This window comes from Marmota monax, unplaced genomic scaffold (genome assembly GCF_021218885.2).
Source record: "Marmota monax isolate L192 unplaced genomic scaffold, Marmota_monax_Labrador192_F-V1.1 WCK01_AAM20220418_F8-fsc00046, whole genome shotgun sequence".
Lineage (NCBI taxonomy): Eukaryota > Metazoa > Chordata > Mammalia > Rodentia > Sciuridae > Marmota > Marmota monax.
In genome coordinates, this window is record NW_026692486.1 from 10874907 (window position 1) to 10896409 (window position 21503).

General features: G+C 32.1%; 1 protein-coding gene across 1 annotated transcript in view; it reads right to left on the bottom strand.

Annotated features, from left to right (window-relative positions):
• Positions 1 to 21503, bottom strand: part of Col24a1 (collagen type XXIV alpha 1 chain) — a 393162-nt gene that overhangs the window by 346205 nt on the left and 25454 nt on the right. Inside the window, exons 5-8 of the mRNA XM_046443140.2 lie at positions 11759 to 11812; positions 9249 to 9302; positions 6256 to 6309; positions 3100 to 3153 (exon numbers count right to left, since the gene is read on the bottom strand). Of these exons, the coding sequence (XP_046299096.1) occupies positions 3100 to 3153; positions 6256 to 6309; positions 9249 to 9302; positions 11759 to 11812 (216 nt within the window). The remainder of the gene's footprint in view (positions 1 to 3099; positions 3154 to 6255; positions 6310 to 9248; positions 9303 to 11758; positions 11813 to 21503) is intronic.

Consider the following 21503-nt stretch of genomic DNA (forward strand, 5'->3'; position numbering starts at 1 on the left):
AGGAAATAACTCTACGTATAAATTAAGTGTTATAAAAATGCAACAAATTAGTTTACTAAATTTAAAAAAAGCTTATAACTTTCATAAACATTCTACCCAACAATGTCTTTCTCCTTTCACACAAACCACAAGAACAATATAAAAGATCCTTTTGAATGCATTTCTACTGTACACTCAAAGTAACATGTACAAGCCTGCTAGGTAAAGATGTAGTCTTTTCCTAGCAATATTTGTTTTCCAAAAAAAATTATGTAGGTATACTTTCCATTATCAGATGTAAAGAAGGAAAACATTCTCAGAAACATTATAAAATCATTTCAAATATTTCAATAGCACTCTGAACAACTTTTAAACCATAGTACACTATGGATATTTCATTTATCAATAAGTAATTTAGTTTATAATACTTTGTACAAAGCCTTCTCTAAAGAAAATTCTATAACAGATGCTAACTGATAATTTATCAAGATCTCTGGCTTCTACAGGGCCTTTTTCTATTTATTAACAACAAAAAAAGTCAGATTTGAAAGGTTTAAAAAGTAATAAAAGAGAAAAATAAATTTGTTAAATATATTAAATTCATGGCCTTTTGTTTAAAATAATGCTGTTAATTGACTTGAAACAGTACAAAATAATATATTCTTTTTTAACATTTTAAAACACCAATGGGTCATGTTAATATGCACATAGGTCTTCGAAAGGAAACCTTCAAATTCAAATTATGGTTAAGTATTACTACAGCTTTAAGTAAGTATATCATCAAAGTTAAAATGATTACCTTTTTTTTTCTTGTGCCTATCAATAATATTTCTTCCCAGAGGTAGCATGTTGTTTACTCCTCTACACTAAAACTGTTCAACATTTACTTAGTTTTTTTCCTTTCTGAATTGCTAATTTCATGAGCCACAGATATCATTAAATTGCAGAATTTAAAGATTAGTATATTCTTATATATAATATCACTATGCAGGATGCAATAACTATATATTTAATATTAAGTAAAACAATTGAGATCATTGTATATTACAAGATCTTTGTTTGATTCAATATGGCAGTACAGTTCCTAATAGATACATTAGTAGTCAGAGGTACACTGAGGAGCATTAAATGAACAGATTAATGATGAAATATTAAGACAAATTATGTTATAAATGATCACTCTGTAGTTTCATGTCTCCATGGGGGCAACTAACAACACTATCTGAAATGAAGACTATGATAAAGGCCATAAAAATAACAGTTCAGTCACTGAAGAGAAAATATTCCTGTGAGATCAAAACCTTTTCATCATTTTACAATTTAGTCCTTTCACAGATGTTATAAAGAAAAGCAAGAGGTCAAGATTCTTTACAAAACTAGATAAATTTACATTTACTAAGGACTGATTCTTTGACCCTTTGTCATCTAAGTTATTATCTCATTCCTTCTTCCCCAAAACTCACAATAAAGTGGGTAATATTACATCAACGTTTTACAGATGAGAAAAACAAGGTGTAGGGAGGATAAACAAACCTTCCCATGGCTAAGGGACCTCGAAAATGGCAGATGGGATTTGAATAGAGCAATCATAACCTGAATACTGCCTGCAATCTAAATCTCCCAAGTAGAAAATTTAATACATTAATATAACAACCCTACTATTATACTATTTAGATATCCACAGCAAGGCAAATACTGCTCTACAACATTTTGGGGCCCTTAATACCTTAGGAAGAAATTTTTGTCTTCTTCATTCCCTACTGAAAACTAATAATTCTGTCTCTGGGAAAATAATGCAGCACAGATGAAGGAAAATTTACACTTGTATTACTCCAGTAAACTCCATAACACCTTTGATAAAATAATTATAGCAGTTGTGTTAATATTCCTTTCTGTCTCAGAGAAAGCCAAGTCATATGCATATGACTACTCTTTTTTCCCTAGCTATTTCTAGTACTCACTTCCATTCTACCCTTCAAGCTTCACATTTGCATATATATCATGGCAAAGATTATTATTTCTCACTGAAATGAGAACTCTTAAACATCCATATGTAATACAGATAAGCAACTAAACCTCAACCACAGTTTGGTTATGTAAAAATTATAAGGTGACTTCAAAGTTTCAAAAGTAGTCATTGCCCTAATATACTGGGGGGGGGTTAATATTCTAATATTCAGAAATTTTTTACTTTCCCTTGCATGTGAAGTTTATATCCATAATTAGCTGAAGGGTCTTTTATAGCCTAAGATCTTGGTTTTTTGTTTTTTTTTTTGTGTGTGTGGGCATCATTTTCCTAAATAAGTACAGCAATTTTAAGGCATTTCCTTAAAACATCTGTAATCCCCACAGCTTGAGAGGCTGAGGCAGGAGGATTGTGAGTTCAAAGACAGCCTCACTAATTTAGCAAAGCATTAAGCAGCTTAGTGAAAACCTGTGTCTATAAAATACAGATAAGGGGTGGGAATGTGGCTCCATTGTTGAGTGCTTCTGAGTTCAATCCCCAGTACCAAGGGGAAAAAAAAAAGAGTTTGGGAGAAAGCAGAGATAAAAACATGGATAATCTTGAGCTAGTTTATTTAAGTAAATAAATTTTATAAATTTTTTTATACAATTTATAAAAACAAACAAACAAAAAAAACACCCACTTTCTCTTTCACACTGCTAACATTGGTTTTAAGCTTAACTTCAAAATAAGATTGTTGGGAGTTTCCCTGAGGATTCCTTGGGTTTTTCTAATAATGGGTCCATGAATGTAACATGGCAGCGGACAAATTGCCAATGGGCGGATAACAGGTTGCTTTAAAATTTTTTCAGTTGATTCACCCATCTGGGCTTGTGAACAGCTCGTGACCCCCGTGAATCCCATGCACCTCAGATGAGGACCTGACTGTTACTATGATTGGTCCCAGGGGGTTCCTGTTTTAGGATAACTGACTTTCATTTCCCTATATAAGCTGGCAGCAGCTTGCAATAAAGTGCTTCATCTTTGTCACTGCTATCTGTGTGTGTGCATTTTAATCTCTGACTACGAGCCTTGACTTTTCAAAGACAGTAGTAGTTGAAAAGCTCCAGGATCCATCTGACATCCAATTATGTCAAAGTAAAACTACCTCTTACCTTTTCACCTTGCAAACCAGGGGGTCCTATTAATCCAGAAAGGCCTTTATCACCCTATAAACAAAACATGGGGGTTTAATGACATGAAAGAAAACAGGAAATTAAAACTCTCTTTAATCTTGTACATCAAGGCCTTATGACATTCACTTCTGATCTTCACCATCATGCTCAAGTTTCACCTCATTTCTCAATCCTTTTCCGAGGTTCCCTTACCTCTTGAGCTCAGAACAACGGATTGTATTTTCCCACCTCTATGCCTTTGCTCCTTTTTCTCTGTTGTTCCTTTCTCTAGAAATGCCCTCACTCCTAAAATTTCCATCATTAAAAAAAAAAAAAAAAAAAAAAAAAATCTGTAGGCATTTCCTTAAAACTTCCAGGAGACTCTGTAAACCAATTTCTTTTTTTTTTTTAGATGAAGACCTCAGGCTTCGTCACCTCTCAAACACACCTAGAGGTGTGTGGAAAGCCGGCTGGGTTCACAGCAGGCACCTAAGAAGGCTTACTTCCGCTTCCGGGTCTACTGTAGTGTGGGCTCTTCAGATCTGCCCCTGGGAAATCACTACCGAGAATGTTTATTGGGAGGCCGCTCTGTTTGGCTGTGACAGACACAACTTGACCAGAATAAACTTCACCAATAAGACCCACCTTCCTAGCACTTGGAGAAGGACCTGCCAGCTTGTCTTGAGGGAGAAAGGAGACGAGAATGCTTGTGGTGAGGGTACTTACTGTCTTTCACAGGAAGCTGTGCGCCAAAAGAGTTTGGGAGAGGCCCAGGTGGTGGCCCACGTCTGTAATCTCAGCAGCTTGGGAGGCTGAGGCAGGAGGATGGCGAGTTCAAAGACAACCTCAGCAATTTATTGAAACACTAAGGAACTTAGTGAGGTTCTGTGTCTATAAAATACAGAAAAGGGCTGGGGATGTGGCTCGGTGGTTGAGGACTTCTGAGTCCAATCCCCGGTACCACCAAAAAAAAAAGAAAAAAAAAGTTTGGGATAATGCAGAGATAAAAAGCGTGGATAATCTTGAGCTAGTTTGTTTAAGGTACACTTTATAAAAACAAACAAACAAACAAAAACCCACCCACTTTCTCTTTTCACACTGCAACGGATTTATTGCGGGTAGAAAGAAAATGTATTTGAAGTGGGAAAAATAAGGCTGGGAGTGCTGAGGGTGAGCCCCAGGTGCTTAACATGTGTGAGGCCCTGAGTTCAAACCCAACCACCAAATAAATAAATGAGTATTTAGAGAATAATCTTAAGGAAACCCCAAAACAACTATATGTTCTGTTCAGTCTGTTTATTATGTCATAAAATTAAACAATCAAAAAAGAAAAGAATGTTTCTTATTAACAACAGGGTGCTTTCCCATTTTAATGCTGCTTCTCACTTGTCTTATGGAAAAGGAACAACCACACCACCTAAAAACTATATATACATGCCCTTGAGGTCTCAAAGAGCTTAAAAACTTGTGTATAATTTATTATAGATGTTACTTAGAGGAGTTAAACGGTAAAGGATGAGCCTGATCCTTACTTCTATTGTTCGATTGTTCACAATACCTTTATTGCAAAAATGGACAAATAATTAAAATATAATTATCCAATACCCCTTTATTTCCACCAATATAAGTTTGATTTTATTTATATTCAGGTTGATGGGTATTACTAATCTTTTTCCTCAATATATATGAACCCAATTTCATATAAATACAATTCCTAAGAGACTGCATTAAAATTTTACCATTTTAGTAATACATTTCTCAGTTATAAAGGTTGGATTTTACTTAGAGCTTAATGACAAACTGCTATTAAATTTTATATCTAATTACATTTATTTTATGTAGAATTAACTCCAACTTGTGTATAACTCAAAAGGTTAAAAAAATTCTCAATTTCCATACTGAACCACCTTATATTTTGTACAGAGAAACCACAAAGAAAGATAAAATCAAATATTTGATAGAAATGTTTACATTTAATCTGGAGGCTTTATTTAAAGCAGTCACCAAAATACAGTGGGCCTTTAATTTCTAAATTTTAAAAAAGAAAGTAAATGCACTATATTTAGATATTTTAAAAAGTAGACATTTATATTTCTTTCTCAGATTGCAAGATGTTTTTCCTTGTAGTAATGAAGAGATCAATGAAAATACCATTGCTAGTAATAAACTTTCAGTCCCTTTCTGTTACTTAGACTTAATAAACTCAGTTCCATCATAGTAATAAAATTCCTAAAATTTTAGATTTAAAAGTTTTTGAGGATTTACTTGTAGAGGATTAGATTATTTATCTTTAGAGTCCACTATTAAGATGTGATTTATTTTTAAAGTTGCCAACAGTTTCTGAAGGCCAATTGAAGATCAAATTTCAGCCCAGAATTACTTAGGGATTTTTAAAGTTTGTGAATATATGCCACATAAACAAAAACATCCTACAATTATATCACATGTACCAAGTACTAGTCTAAATAAAACTTCCCAAATGTTCTCCTAAAGACTCCACTTGTATTTACTCTAACTGCAAAACAGCATCCTTTTCCCAATAAAGACTGTGTTGCTGTTTACTTTAGAACATTACTGTTTGTATTTCATGAGTATTATGGTAATATGAAAAGCAGCCTGGATAAGAAATCAGAAAATTTGGACATATCATTAACTGTTGCTTGCTATCCATGTGATGAGCCACTTAAAATCTATTAATTCTGTTTTCTCAAATAGAAAATAAGATAATGATGACTGTTTATTACACAGGGAGTTACTGTGGTACTTACAGAATAAAGTATGTGAAAATATTCTTAAAAATATAAAATGACATTGGAATTATGTATCATCATGTTCATGTGTAATAATTGCAAAATCTTTTGAGGTTAAGACCACATCCTACTCTAATTCTTTTATCCCATGCACCCCTAATTGTTAGGTAGCACAATGGTAGCCCCAGAGGGCATTAAATAAAATTAATGGTAAGATTTAAATTGGTAAGTTAAACTGATGGGACATAATTTACTTAATTCTTCAAATATTTCTTCCTTCATTGAAATCCAATGGTTTTATGCTGTCTTCTCTGATACAATAAAATCTACATCTTAAGAAGATAAATATGATTTTTAAATAACCAAAACATTTTACTATGATTCTATTTCATGGACAAATAATTACCTTTTCTCCAGAAACAGCTTGACCTGGGGAAAATCCAGGATCTCCTTTGGGACCCTAGATAAAACAGTTACAAAACACTTGGAGAAATCTGAATAATATATAGTATAATACATATCTTCACTTACCTATCATCAGATTCTATATACATCATATGGTGTTAAATGAAATTATTTCAAATTGAGATAGTCACGGATTATTTACTTTTTTTTTGGCAGTACTAGGGGTTGGAACCCAGGATCTTGCACATCTAGGCAAGTGCTCTACCATTGAACTACACTACCAGTCCTTTTCTAAATTTGTTTTTATTTTGAGATAGGTTCTCACTAAGTTGAGGCTGGCCTCAAGCTTGAAATCCTCCTGCCTCAGCCTGTTGAGTAATGTGATTACAGGTGTATACTAATGTGTCTGGCTACCTTTTTAATGTATAGTTTTATTAATCTTATTTTTAAATGCTGAGAGCTGAGAAGATTGCTAAAAATCCTCTAGAGAGAGTTGATTTTAAAAATATAAAAAATATAAATTAATATTACTATTGAAACATTTTTATTCAGAAAAATCTAGGTAAAGGTTGTATTATCTCTTTCATTTTTGTGACCCATTGAGTTATCATTCCTATTTTAGCATTGGGAGACTGGTTACTTTAGAAAAGGAAAATTTCTTATAATAATCCTAAAATTTGTTTGAGTATTTGCCAAAATTTTGCAATGAAAATGCATCCATCACCTTCATAATAAAGAAAATATAAATGAGAAATTATTTCATTCTGTTCCAAAAAATAGATACTTTACATAGTCTGGAAATCTTAATCTTTTACATTTCAAAGAAACATGACATTAAGTTTCAGCCAAAGTCTTTTGACACAATATTAAAAACAATCTTTCTTATGATGCTGCCATGGTTTGAATATGGTTTGTCTCCACCAAAATTCATGGTGAGGCTTAATCATAAATGCAACAGATTTGGGAAGTGGGGCCTACTGGGAGGTATTTGGGGAATGGGGGTGAAGACCTCATGAATAGAACAGTGCCATCTCTCTGGAGTGAGCTCTCTTGCTCTCAGCATAACTATATTAATTATTATAATCAAGATGTTATAAAGTAGTTTTCCTTTGTCTCCTAATCCCTTTCACATGTACTTACCCTTCTGCCAAAATTCCCTCACCAGAAGTCAAGCAGATGCTAATGCTGAGAGCTTGGACTTCCCAGCCTCTAGAATCATTTACTATAATAAACTTGTTTTCTTCATAAATTATCCAGTCTAAGATATTCTGATATTGCAACCCAAAACAAAGACAGATGCATAGTAGCAAAGAAAGTTTAACTATTTATCACACCTCACAAAATAAAGGGATAGTAGAGATTCTTCACAATTCAAATTCTGATATCCTTATCAACTGAGAATAAATAATTCTACATTTCTAGATAGTTCTAAAAATTATTTACTTTAAAGGAAATAGAAAAGGTATCTTCTTTCACATATTCAAAGATGCTTTTAAATGTCATTTAAGCTGGTGAATGATAGAAGAAAGATCAAAAGAAAAGTTTTGAATATTTCACATTTTTTTCATTGTACAGATTATAAATTTATAAACAAAGCAGAAATTTGTCAAAGAGCCCTGTGTTATATAATCAAAGAAAAAATTTTAAAACAAAGGTTGTCTTTGAGGTTGATCTCTTTCCTTCCATAGCTATTACCACTTCTACCACTAAAGGCTACTATTTTAGATCATTGATTCCAAGATTATTGACCTCAGAAATTATTTTGGTTATATTTTAATGTTACAAATTCAATTCTTCATCAAAAATATTTTTTAAAAGGTAGTAACATAGGCATTGCAGTGAGAGCACCTGTAGTTCTAGCAGTCAGGAGGCTAAAGCAGAAGTTCAAGACCAGCCTAGGCAACATGATGAGAATCCATTTCAAAAAAAGTAGCAAGTTTAAAATTTATAAGATATCAGAACTTATTTAATAAATTCCCTTTTGCAGATAAAGAGAATGAAGTCTAAAAAGGTTAAATCTTGTTTATTGGTTGTAATATATTATAATCTTTATTACAGAATTAAGTGAGTTAATTTGAGGCAATAATTTCCAAATACTTTTTAAAGGATTTAAGAAATTATAGTCCTTGAGAAGTTTAACTATAATAAAATCCTTTGTGACCAAAGTTTTTACTTATAAATACCATGTTAATTTTTTTTATGATTGATTCTTTTTACATAGTTTTAATTTGCTGATTTATATCTGCTCACTCATTATGACCATCTTTTCCTTGAAAATATTTATAATAGTCAATACAAAATATTCAACTGCTAATTTTAACATTTGGGTTCTCTTGAGATATGTTTGTACTGGCCATTTTTTAAACCTCAAATCAGATTTCTCTTTTCTTTTTATGGCTAGAAATTTTTGATTGTATACTATGTATCAGATGTGATATGTTGAAGAAACTTTAGATTTTCTTATCTCCTTTGGATTTTTTCTGTTTTTTAGGCAGTTAAATCCTGAAATATCACCTTTGAAAAATAGGTTTTGTAATTTTTTTAGGAGGGGCTTCTTTCAGTTTTGCTCTTAGTGTGAGTCCATTAGTCCAAGGATAAGGAATTTAGATAACATGTGGCCCTTCCTGAATGTCAGTGAGAAGGTTTACCAAGGCATTTGTCATGTCTCTAAAATGTTTTCCTTGTTGTGATTAGTGGCTAAAGTTAGTTTAATTCTTTCAAACTTTCAATCACTTGTTGCTTTCTGTGAAGCTTCTTGGGGTATCCCTCATGCCGGTACATGTCAGATCATCCAAGAATTAAAGGGAGTCTAATCTAGGTTTTAGGGGAGCTCTTCTATTTTTCTCCTTAGATTTTATAATTTTATTCCTCAATTTACAATTATTCTGGCAGTCTGATTCTCTGACTTATCACACCATTTACCAAATGTGTGTGTGTATTTTCTGCCTGAAAAAATCATATGAACATCATTTATCATCATTAATAATCACTCACCTTTGGACCTGGTAATCCAGGTAACCCAGGATTTCCATGTGGTCCTGGCATGCCCTGCAAATGTGAAAAGGTCTGTTTATTCTTAGAAATAAATACAGATATAAATCTCAGTGCTTATTCAAATAAACATTAAATAATACAATCTAATCAAATTAATAATCTTTTTTTCAAAAATTTTTAACATTATATGAGTAAATTTTTAAAATATGTTTTATCTCCTTTATTTTCCACCCCTAAATCCAGCCACAGCATATTGCTTAGCACTTTTAAAGGCTATGGAAAGTAAGAAGTCTAACAAAGTGCAGTTGTTTAGTTACTCCTCTCAATATGTGCTATCCCTTTCTGAATTTGAGAAATTCAGAATTCGTACCCCAACCTAAATCATTCTTCATGTCTCAATTGATATCCTACCTCATTTAAAAATTCTAGCCACACTAGAATAAAATTATTTATCCTACTAACTTCTATAAAAATTATTGAATGTATAATTCATTTATCAATTAACTATATATTGCCCTGGTACGTCTCTTTTACTTCTCTAATCTGTTCTTTAAATATTTTATTGTATTTTGACTGTTTAATGACATGGTATTTAGTTATAGGATTATAAATATTTTAAAAAGAGACTCATTTTTATTACTAGTATATTGTTTATGTTAGGTACTAGATGAATATTTGTCAATTTGATTATACTTTAATGATAAAATATATGATCTGAACTTAAAAATTGATTTTATTTACTGAGTACCTATATGTGCCAGGAGCTATGTTCATGATTTATATTTCTCATTACTAATCCCTGTAACAATCCTGCAAGGTAGTCATTTTTATTCCCATTTACAAATGAGGACACTTACATAACCAATAAGTAGAGAAACTGAGAATTATCTCCTGAAAGCCTCCAAATCTCCAGGTTCCCATACTTACTTGGGTTTTGTACTTCACCTCTGTTCTCTTTAGCCAAACTTATAGTTAATAGTATGTTTAGTAGCCTCTTCAATTCTATATTAATAAAACTATTTCAGAAAGAGGTATCAGCAGTGTAAATATTGACAATATGTCTAACAAAATGAAAACTGAAGAAATAGATTTGATTTCATGATGTTTCATTGATAACCTTTGAAAATTAAATTTTAATGAAGTACATGGGGGAAAAGTATGGGGAGTAATGAATGAATTGTTGATGTAGAAGTACGTGTAACAGGTATAAACTATTATTTCACAAAGCTCAGTAATGCAACTGTTAGCAAGGCCAATATTTTAGGAAAAAATAATTTCAATGAAAGTTTAGGATTTTCAAAAGAGGGATAATGTATTAGTTATTGCCAAATAGGAAAAAACTTAGAGAAAAAAAAAGTGAAGTTTCAACCTTCAAGTTAGGTAATTGATTGAAGGGGATGAAATTAAGAACACAATTGAAATAACTAGGCTTTTGAAAAAGCATACATTTTTTTAAGTAAATGACTGGACAAAAGGGATAAAAAAGGAATTTGGGGAAGCAAAGTAGTGTATCGTTAAAATAGATGGAGATCCAGAACCTGAAGTTCATCCTCTTGGGAGCATAACAGTCTTAGTAGTGGAGAGGGAATAAAATTAGTACAAAGAAGGTCCCAAGTCCTCAGAAAAGTAAGATCCAAAGTCTCCTCACAGAGTGGTAGGACGGTGGGAATTGTTCCAGTGCTAAAGGAGAATACGTAAGGTTTAGAGGGACATTGGATGAATGTGATAGGTCATTAACTATGGAGAAATTGAGAAAATGCTGTACAGCAGCTAGAGTCCAGTGAGAATTTATCTTAGGCACAGAGTTTGGTATGAACATGCAAAACTTAAAGTAATATTTTAAGGTTATTTTTCTTTATAATTATTTATGTAATAAATAATCAGGATAAAAATGAAAGTAGATTATATAAAAGACATTTGCATTTGTCTTTACAACACAATTATTTTTCTAGATCATTGAAAAAATATTATTTAGTAAAAAATCCACATTTATTTTGTTAGCTTGAAGAAACTAATTCTAACATAGCAATAAATCTTTTGTTGAACCTGTGTAATGTGAGAAACTACTGCTGACCTGCAAGGCAGCTTTTTTACTGAAGGCGATTTTTTTTCTAGTCAATAGCCCCAGTATTTTCCACTGTGTAATCCAGGAATGCACTATTTTAAGGCAGCACAAATCTCTTCATTTGCTAAATGAACCTCATCTTAGACTACTGAGATCACTATATAACTAAGAATAAATGTTACAAATAGCAACAGAATGGTCACCAGTCTACAAATTTTAAGATCTTTCTTGGATATCTTCACAGAAAATTCTTTGCCTGGCTATTTACACTCAAATAAACAATGCTGCATGTGTTCTTAAACTTCTTTTGAATTGGCAAAGGTAGAGCTAAGTTGGAAAATCCAGGCGAGTTTCCAGAGCAAGTACATATTGTACAATACTAGAAAAAACATATGGGTAAATTACTAATCCTAACAGCAGTGGGAAATGAAGCTCATCTACTCACCCGTGGACCTCTCTTTCCTGAGGGACCTGGAATACCTGCTGGACCAGGTGGACCCTTGGAAAACAAATATCAAGGCATTAGACATAACTAGTAGACACATCTGTTTCCACTTCAGAATAACTCTTTTTTTTTTTCTCTGTCCCTAGTTCCCTGATTCTGATGATTTTAAAGTAACATTAATGCCCTTACCCAAATCAGCAGGGGTGAATTGAAATTCAAGTGTCCTCTTTAATCTGGCCAGAAATGACAGCAGGAAGTCCATGACTTCTGGTTATAGCCACTATATCTGGTTTTTACTGAGACCATAAGTAGTAGTTTTGTGGGTAATTTTTACCTAAATTTACTTTTATTATGGAAGGAGAAATTCAATTTAGTATTTGAAGACCAATAACTACAGGTTTTTTCAAGCACATTTCAAAAGAGGATTTGCATTGAAAAATGAAAGCACTGGCCATTTTATGTTCTTTTAAAAGAACTGCATTAAGGACCTATATAATGTGTTAACCTGTTATAATGAGATCCTTCCTGCATATGCAGTTATAAATCTGCCTTATACTAAATGTAGCACACCAAGGAGTCTCTAATAAAGTTAAATGACTTATAAAACAAAGCATGGAAGCAAAACCTGATAAGCTGTTAAAAGTGTTTTGAGTTCTTTAAATGTTACTTTTGAAATAAGAAATAAGAAATAGGAAACTATTCCTTAACTTTCTCAAATGGCACTCTGTGTTGTCTTTTATATTTAGCAATCAACTATAGAAGAATACATGATCATTTGTGATACAATTGAACATGAATTCATTTATCTATTCATTCATTTAATTGTTATCAAGCACTGGTTGATGTGACATTGTTTTTGGTGTTTTTAGAGCATACACATATTTCATTTATTGCAGTAAAAATAGTAAAGGTTTTAAATTAGATGCATCAAAGATGAAAAACTAACCTCATCACTAATAAGCAGTGTAACCTAATGCACCTCATTTCAAACATCTATGTTTCTATTCTAATTCTCATAAAATTAAGAGATGACTCCAGCTTAAGTCATATGTAATTGCCAACATATGACATTTTTAACCTATAAAATTTAATTTCATATAGTTTGTGTCTGTATCAAGGACAGGTACACTCAAGATTACATTGAGTTTGAAAAGAGAACAGAGAAGACAGATTGATGGGAGTCATTTTGACTAAAAAATCAAGGGAGGAATGAGTGAGTTATGCTGAAAAAAAATAGCTATATAGCATTTTTTTTCATTTCTTTTTCTTCTTGATATTAACTATTCCTCAAAACTTCATTTTGTCTTCTGATATTCATTATATATTTCAAATTGCCCATTTTTTCTTTTATTTTTTCTTCTCCTACCACCTAACAATAAAATGTTTCATGTATTTCCTGATATTGAGAGAGAAGTACTATTTCTATTCAAACCTAATCTGAGGGCATTCTTCCTGAGCTATTCAAATATTTTCATAGCCATTATTGTATCACTAGCTTCCATTAAAAAATGTTTTCATATACTATCAAGAAAAAAATTTTTTTTCAAATTAGTTCTGGTTTTGGTGTTATAATAAAAAATTAGCAGCTGTTGATCTGAATTTTAATTCTTTCCAAATATTTGACTAAGATGGAGATATTGGAACTAAAAATGAAGATAATATATTTTTAAAAATTTCTAGTTTGATTTAGCACCCTGTCATACTGCTTTGTGACAAAAGAAAATACTATTCCGTTCACGTTGAGAAGATAGTTAATATTACAATACACTATGACTTGAGTGTTTGGGTCTACTCAAAATTCATATATTGAAATCCTAACCAAAAACTTATGGTATCTGAAGGAGCTTAGGAAGATGACTAAGTAATATGGGTTGGGCCTTCATGAATGAACTAAATACTACATTTAGTGTAAGGCAGATTTATAACTGCATATACAGGAAGTATCTCATTATAAAGGCCCAGTGGGGTTCATTTGTTCCTTCCACCATTTGAGGACACAGTGAAAAGATGCTATCTGTGAACCAAAAAGCAGACCCTCACCAGATATCAAATCTGCCAACACCTGCATCTTGGACTTCATAGTCACTAGAACTATAAGGGATAAATTTTTGTTGTTTACAAGTCCCCAAGTTTATAGTATTTTGTTGCAGAGGCCAAATGAACTAAGATGTATTTAATTTAAGTACTGAGGGGAAAATAAGGTATATTTTATGTCATAATTAAAATATTTGAATTGTTTAATAAACACTAAATAAAAACCAATTTTCACAACTTTATAATTTTGTATTTACAAGTCTTTGATAATAGATTATTAATAGGCATTTGGTAGAAATTAACAATATAATTTTATAGATTTTTTAAAAATTTTTCTATAAAATCTTTCACAGTGTTTGTTAAGAGAAAGCTGTGACTGAAAAGGAAAAGGAATGGCTTTTCATCATCCAATCTAAATTTAAATCATGTTTCAAAAATTTACTAGCTGAATGACCTTGAATAGGTCAACTACCCTTTATAACCCTAAGTTTCTCATTTTTAACATATTGATTATAAAAATCTACTTTTTAGGATTATTGTGAGTTTTAAAGGTGTTGATTATAAAATAACTGTCACTGTGTCTGGGTATATAGGAGGTAACCAGTAAACTGTAATGCAGTTAACTTTTTTAAAGGTGGGCATGGAGCAAGCACTCAATAAATGTTACTTGTATATTAAAACATGTGGTAGGGTAAATGTAGTCAATAGAACAGCACTTTTAAGAGTGAGTAATCCCTGGTCAGGTAATTTTCAAAGTTCTGCATCTATTATTTCTTTTGAAATTCATTCTTTCATTCAGTAAATATTATAAAGGTCCAAGCCCTCCTGAAGTTACAGTCTAGATTAAAAGACACACATTATCAGATAAACATATTACTACAGATTTTACTCCATTATATGAAGGAAAAGAACAGGCAACCAAGATGGAGATGAACATAGTGGACCTAATTTATACTGTAATGTCAGAGAAGGCTTCTCTGAGGAAATGTTTAGATAAACCTAAAAGATGAATAGGAATTAGAAACAGGGAGAAAATAAAATTCCAGAAAATAAGAATAAATGAAAGAGAGCATAAATAAAATAAAAATATCATTCTTTTACTGAAGAACTAGAAGAAAACTAATAGGGAAAGGGGGAAAGTAGAACACAATGATGTTGCAGAGATAAGGAGGAACCATATCATATTTGCCTGTGTGGGTCAAGTACTGAGTTTTTAGTTCATTGTAAATACTTCAGTTCTCTGCATCTGAAAACTGAAGTAGATAAATTAGGTGATGTTAACTGTGTTTTTAAAAGATCACTAGAGAATTTGGGTAAATGATGGAAGAGTATGAACATTTTTCAAACTATACTCCTTTCCTCAAAATCAACTGAAAATAAAAAGCACCAAAGAAAGAAAACAGCATCTCAAATGAAACAGAAAGGACCACAACCATGATCCACAAAATACAAGGATTATTTGTCAAATACTAAGAAACTTTGTATTATGAACGACGTGGAAAGATTATTTAAAAAAAAAAAAAAACCCTCCTCAGACTCTATACCTTGTACAGACTACAGATAGTCCTAAAAGTTTATCAGAATTAAAAATCCATTGCAACAATCCTTTGATTATAATGATGACATTTAAGGGAATGGGCAAGCCATGGGAGAAATAATTCATTATCCAGTAAAGATTTAGTTCCAAAGAATCAAGACCAGGGAAGATATAACTGAAGAAGAAGAACCTATCAATTTTATGATCTACAACCAAATCCAACCTAAGGGATTTCTGGTCTTGAAAGGTGGTAAAAGACAAGAAAAGCATAAATCATAATATCTCTTCTCAGAGAGTCTGTGGTACATAGGGTACAAAACAAATGATACATGGAAAATGAGAAGATACTTGCCCTGAGAAGAAGACATAAAAAATACAGTACAGTGGTGTTTAAGGCAGTAAAATCTGTTTGATTCTGTGTATTATTCTACTTGCCTTGGTCTCTCTCTGTACTATTCTGAAACAACCCAGATTATAGTTACCTTTATTTGAAAAAATGTAATAACCATAAATTGATCACTGTGGGACATACACATAGATATTATGAGAAGGGGAGAAATAGAAGGATATGAACATAAATTTAAAATAGAAGAAAACTATTCACCAGCAGAGAAATTATTTCATGTAACAGAAAGAATTCAATCATATAGTTCATTATATTTTAAAAGAATTTCAATGTGATATTCCTCTACAAAAAGATAGTTCAAAGATGAGTTACAAAATATTTTAAAAGTTCACCTTCAAAAAAGGATAAAAAGAACAAATAATTATGAAAGTGAACCAGACATACTTAAGAAAGCTATGAAAGAGCAAAAGACAAACCATTGTAGATGAAAATTATATCAAAAACTGGTTAAATAAAATTGAAAATCAGTAAAGGAATATGGATATAGTCTAAATGAATTCACATAGAATGAAATGAAAAAGAGCAATAATGATGGTATGATTATACAGATGATAATAAATATAATCACAAATATGCAAATTGCATGACAAATATAGAAAAAGTGTTTGAGGATATAATATAAAAATAATTTTCAGATGAAAAAAGTCCAAGGAAAAAAATAGATACATAACTTAATAGGTTTAATCAACCTCAAAGATAATGAAACAATAGGAAAAATTATAACTGATGCCACAGAAATACAAAGGATTATTAGGGACTATTATGATAGTCCCACATAAACAAATTGGAAAACCTAGAAGGTATTGATGTATGTGTGGACACACATAATCTAACAAAATTGGACCACGAAGACAAAAAACAAACACCTCAATAATGAGTAACAAGATTTAATGTGTAATTTCAAGGGAAAAAAGAACTCTTCTAAACTGAGATCAGCATTATTCTAATATCAAAATGAAAGAACAAAAAGCAAAACCACAGACCAACATCCTGAAGAACATAAATGCAAAAATTGTCAACAAAGCACTAACAAAATGAATCCAATCACATATCAAAATACACCATGATTAATGAGACTTATCCCAAGGATACAAGGATGATTCAACATATAATGTAATATGTCACATCAACAGAATGAAGGATGAAAACCATACAGGCATCTCAAAAGATTCAGAAAAAGCTTGCAATAAAACGCAGCATCCCTTCATGATAAAAACTAATAACATATTAGGTACAGAAAGAACACACTTCCACATAATAAAGCCTATAAAAGGCAAACTGATGGCCAAAATTATATTGAATGAGATAAAGATGAAAGTATTTCTTCTAAGGTCAGTAAGAACAATTCATTTTCATCACTCTTATTCAACATAGTATGAATACATGGTGTGTAACCAGAGCAATTTGGCAAAAGAGAAAAATAAAAGGCATCCAAATAGGAGAGAAGGGAGCCAAACTGTCCATATTTTCATATGACATGATTCTTCAAAGAGAAAAACCTAAAGACTTTATCAAAAGGCTATTAGAATGAATTCAGTGAAGTTACAGTATACAAAATCAACATACAAAAATTAGGAGCATTTTTATAGCCCAGTAATGAACTTGCTGAAAATGAGAGAAAGCAGTCCCATTAGTAAAAGCTATAAAAATAGCTTGCAATAAATTTAACATGGAAAGCAAATTAACTCTATAATGAAAATACAAAAATATTGATGAAAGAAATTGAAGAAGACACTAAAAATTGGAAAGACCAAACAAGAAGAGCAATGATGGAGGTTTCACAATACATTATCTGAAATTATACTACAAAATTATAGTAAGAAAAATAACACGGTACTGGAAATCAAAATAAATATGAAGACCAATGGAACAGAATAGTAGACACAGAGACAACCGACATAGATATAGTCACTGATGCTTGACAAAGATGCTAAAAACATACACTGGAGAAAAGACAGTCTTTAAAAAAATGGTGCTGAACCTCAGAGCATTAATCTCCAAGATATATAAAGAACTCAAAAAACTTAACACCAAAAAATCACAAATAACCCAATCAATCAATGGGCAAAGGAACTGAATAGATGATTCTCAGAAGAAATACAATCAGTCAACAAATACATGAAAAAATGTTCAACATCTCTAGCAATCAGAGAAATGCAAATCAAAACTACACTGAGATTTCATCTCACTGCAGTCAGAATGGCAATTATCAAGAATACAAGCAACAATAAATGTTGGTGAGGATGTGGGGGAAAAGTATACTTATACATTGCTGGTAGGACTGCAAATTGATGCAACCACTATGGAAAGCAGTATGGAGATTCCTCAGAAAACTTGGAATGGAACCACCATTTATTTGACCCAGTTATTTTACTCTTGGTTGTATACCCAAAAGACTTAAAATCAGCACACTACAGTGAAAGAGCCACATCAATGTTTATAGCAGCTCGATTCACAAGAGCTAAACTATGGAACCGGCCTAGGTACCCTTCAACAGATGAATGGGGATAAAAAAAAATATGGTATATATACACAATGAATACTATTCAGCCATAAAGAAAAATGAACTTATGTAACTCCAGTATATAGATGGAACTGGAGACTATCAACATAAGTGAAATAAGCCAATCCCAAAAAACCAAGGCAAATATTCTCTCTGATATGTGGATGCATAAATTACAATAGTGGGGTGGGTAGGGAAGAACAGAAGTACTTTGGATTAGACAAAGGGGAATGAAAGGAAGGGAGGGGGAATGGGAATAGGAATGATAGTAGAATGAATTGGAAATTACTTTCCTATATGCATATATGAATACATGACCAATGTGTAATTCCACATCAGGTACAACTAGAGAATGGGAAGTTATACTCCATATATGTATAATATGTCAAAATGCATTCTATTATCATAGAATATCAATAACAAATTTTAAAATGGTTCTGGGAAAACTGAATATCCATATGTAGAAGAATGAAATTTGATCCCTTTTCTCACCCTGCACAAAAGTCAACTCTTAAGTGGACTAAAAACCTAGGAATTAAACTAGAAAGTTTGCAACTGATAGAAGAAAACATAGGCTCAACACCCCTAACATATTGGTGCAGGCACTTACTTCCTTAACAAAATTCTTAAAGTTCAAGAAATAAAACCAAGGTAAATAAGTGGGACAGCATCAAATTATAAAGTTTCTGCACAGCAAAGGTAACAAGAACATGAAGAGAAAGACTAAAGAATTGGAGAAAATCGTTGCCAGCTATTCTTCCTGCAGGGGATTAATCTAGAACATAAAAAGAACTAAAAAAAACTTAACGCTTAAAAAAAAAGACCCAATCAATAAATGGGCAAATTAACTAAAGAGATACTTCTCAAAAGAAGAAATACAGATGGCTAACAAATATATGGAAAAATGTTAAACACCCCTAGGTACAAATTTGATTTCATTTGAATGCAAATCAAAACTACACTGAGATTTCTGGTTAAAATGGCAAGCATCAAAAAATAGCTGGGCACAGTGGTTCATGCCTGTAATTCCAGTGACTCTTAGAAGGCTCACGCAGGAGAATAGCAAGTTCAAAGCCAGCTTCAGCAAATTAGCAAAGCCCTAAGCAATTTAGGGAGACCCTGTCTCAAAACAAAAATATAAAAAGGGCCAGGGATGTTGCTCAGGGGTTGAACACCCATGAGTTCAATTCCTGGTACCAAAACAAAATAATAAAAATAACAATAATAATTTCTTTAAAAAGGAGGAGGAGAAAATGCCATCAGGGAAATGGGGAAAAAGTACACTCAGACACTGTTGGTAGGACTGAACTTGTATAACTACCTTGGAAAACAGTATGAACACTCCTCAAAAGACTAGGAATGGAACCACCATATGACCCAGGTATCCCACTCCTTGATATTTATTCAAAAGAATTAAATTCAACATACTATAGTGATACAGACACATCAACATTAATAGCAACACAATTCAAAAAGCCAAGCTAGGGAACCAACTTAGGTGCCCTTCAACAGATTAATGGATAAAGAAAATACGATATATGTATGCACAGTGTAGTTTTACTCAACTGTAAAGGAGAATGAAATTCTGACATTTTTTGGTAAATTGATGGAACTGTAAAACATTATGCCAAGTGAAATAAACCAGACCCAAAAAATTAAAGATCAATTTTTCTCTCAGATATGGACACTAGAGTGAAATAAGGTAGGGGAAAGAATGGTGGTGTACCCCTGAAAACAGAAGAGAGATCAGTGGAGTAGAAGAAAGGGATTGAGGGAGAAAAAGGAAGGACAGGAAAAGGGAAGAATGGCAGAATGAAATTGACCAAATTATGCTATGTACATATAAGAATGTATCACAGTGAACTCTACCTAAAAAACATCAGTTTAAAAAACAATAAATAGAAGGCAGACAAGTAGAATAGAGGAAGTGGAACAGTGGGAGGGAGAAGAGGAAAGAAAGTGGAAATACTGGAGATTAAAATGGAGCAAATTATTTTCCATGCATGAATGCATATGTCAAAGTGACATAATGTAAAACTAAAATGTACTAATAAAAATTGTTTTATTTTAATGTGGAAAAACCTCCCACACTTAAGGATGGAAGAATTAATATTTCTATACTACCTAAAGCAAATTGCATATTTAATATAATCCCCATTGAAATACCAATGGTATTTTTCACATAAATAGAAAAAGAAACAATACCCCAATTCATATGAAACTATAGCTAAAGCAGTCTGGAGGAAAAAACAAAGCTAGAAGCATCATGATACCTCATCTCAATACATACTACAGGAATGCAATAACCAAGACAGCATGGTACTGATAGAAAAATCAATGCATATACCAATAGAACAGAATAGTGAATCCAGAAATAATCTTCAGTCAATGATTTTTTACAGAGGCACCACAAATATACATGGGAGAAAGAATAGCCTCTCCATTAAATGGCACTAGGAAAGGTGGATTTACACATGCAGAAGAACAAAATAACCCCCTACCTCTTACCATATACAAATATCAACTAAAAATGAATCAAACACCTAAATGTAGGACTGGAGCTGGGAAATTCCTAGAAAAAAAATATAGGAAAACACTTTAAGACATCAATATAGACAATGATTTTTTTAAAAAATAAGATCTCAAAAGCACAGGCAACAAAAGCAAAAATAGATAGATGGGATTATATTAAACTAAAACCCTTGTACATAACACAGCAAAGGAACCAATCAACAGAGTAAAGAGAGAATATATGGAAAGGCAGTAATATTTATATGCTATTCATCTGACAAAGGATTAATACTCAGAATATATAAAGGGCTCAAAAGTACAACATAAAAATATGTAATCTGACTTTAAGATGGGCAAATTATCTAAATACATATTTCTTTTTAAAAGATATCCACTGGGGCTCGGTGGTGCACACCTGAAATCCCAGCAGTTTGGGAGACTGAGACAGCAGAATCATAAGTTCAAGTCCAGCCTCAGCAAATTAGTGAGACCCTGTGTCAAAATAAAAAAGGTGTGGAGATGAAGCTCAGTGGTAGAGCACCTCTGGGTTAAATCCCCAGTAACAAACAAAAAAAGATATATAAACATCCAACAAGTATATAAAGAATGCTCAATCTCAGTAATCATCAGGGAAATGGGAATCATAACTACAATGAGATATAATCTCATCCTAGTTGTATCAAAAAAAGCAAAAAATTACAAATGCTGGTGAGGATGTAGAAAAAGGGAAACTCATAAACTCCTATTATAATGT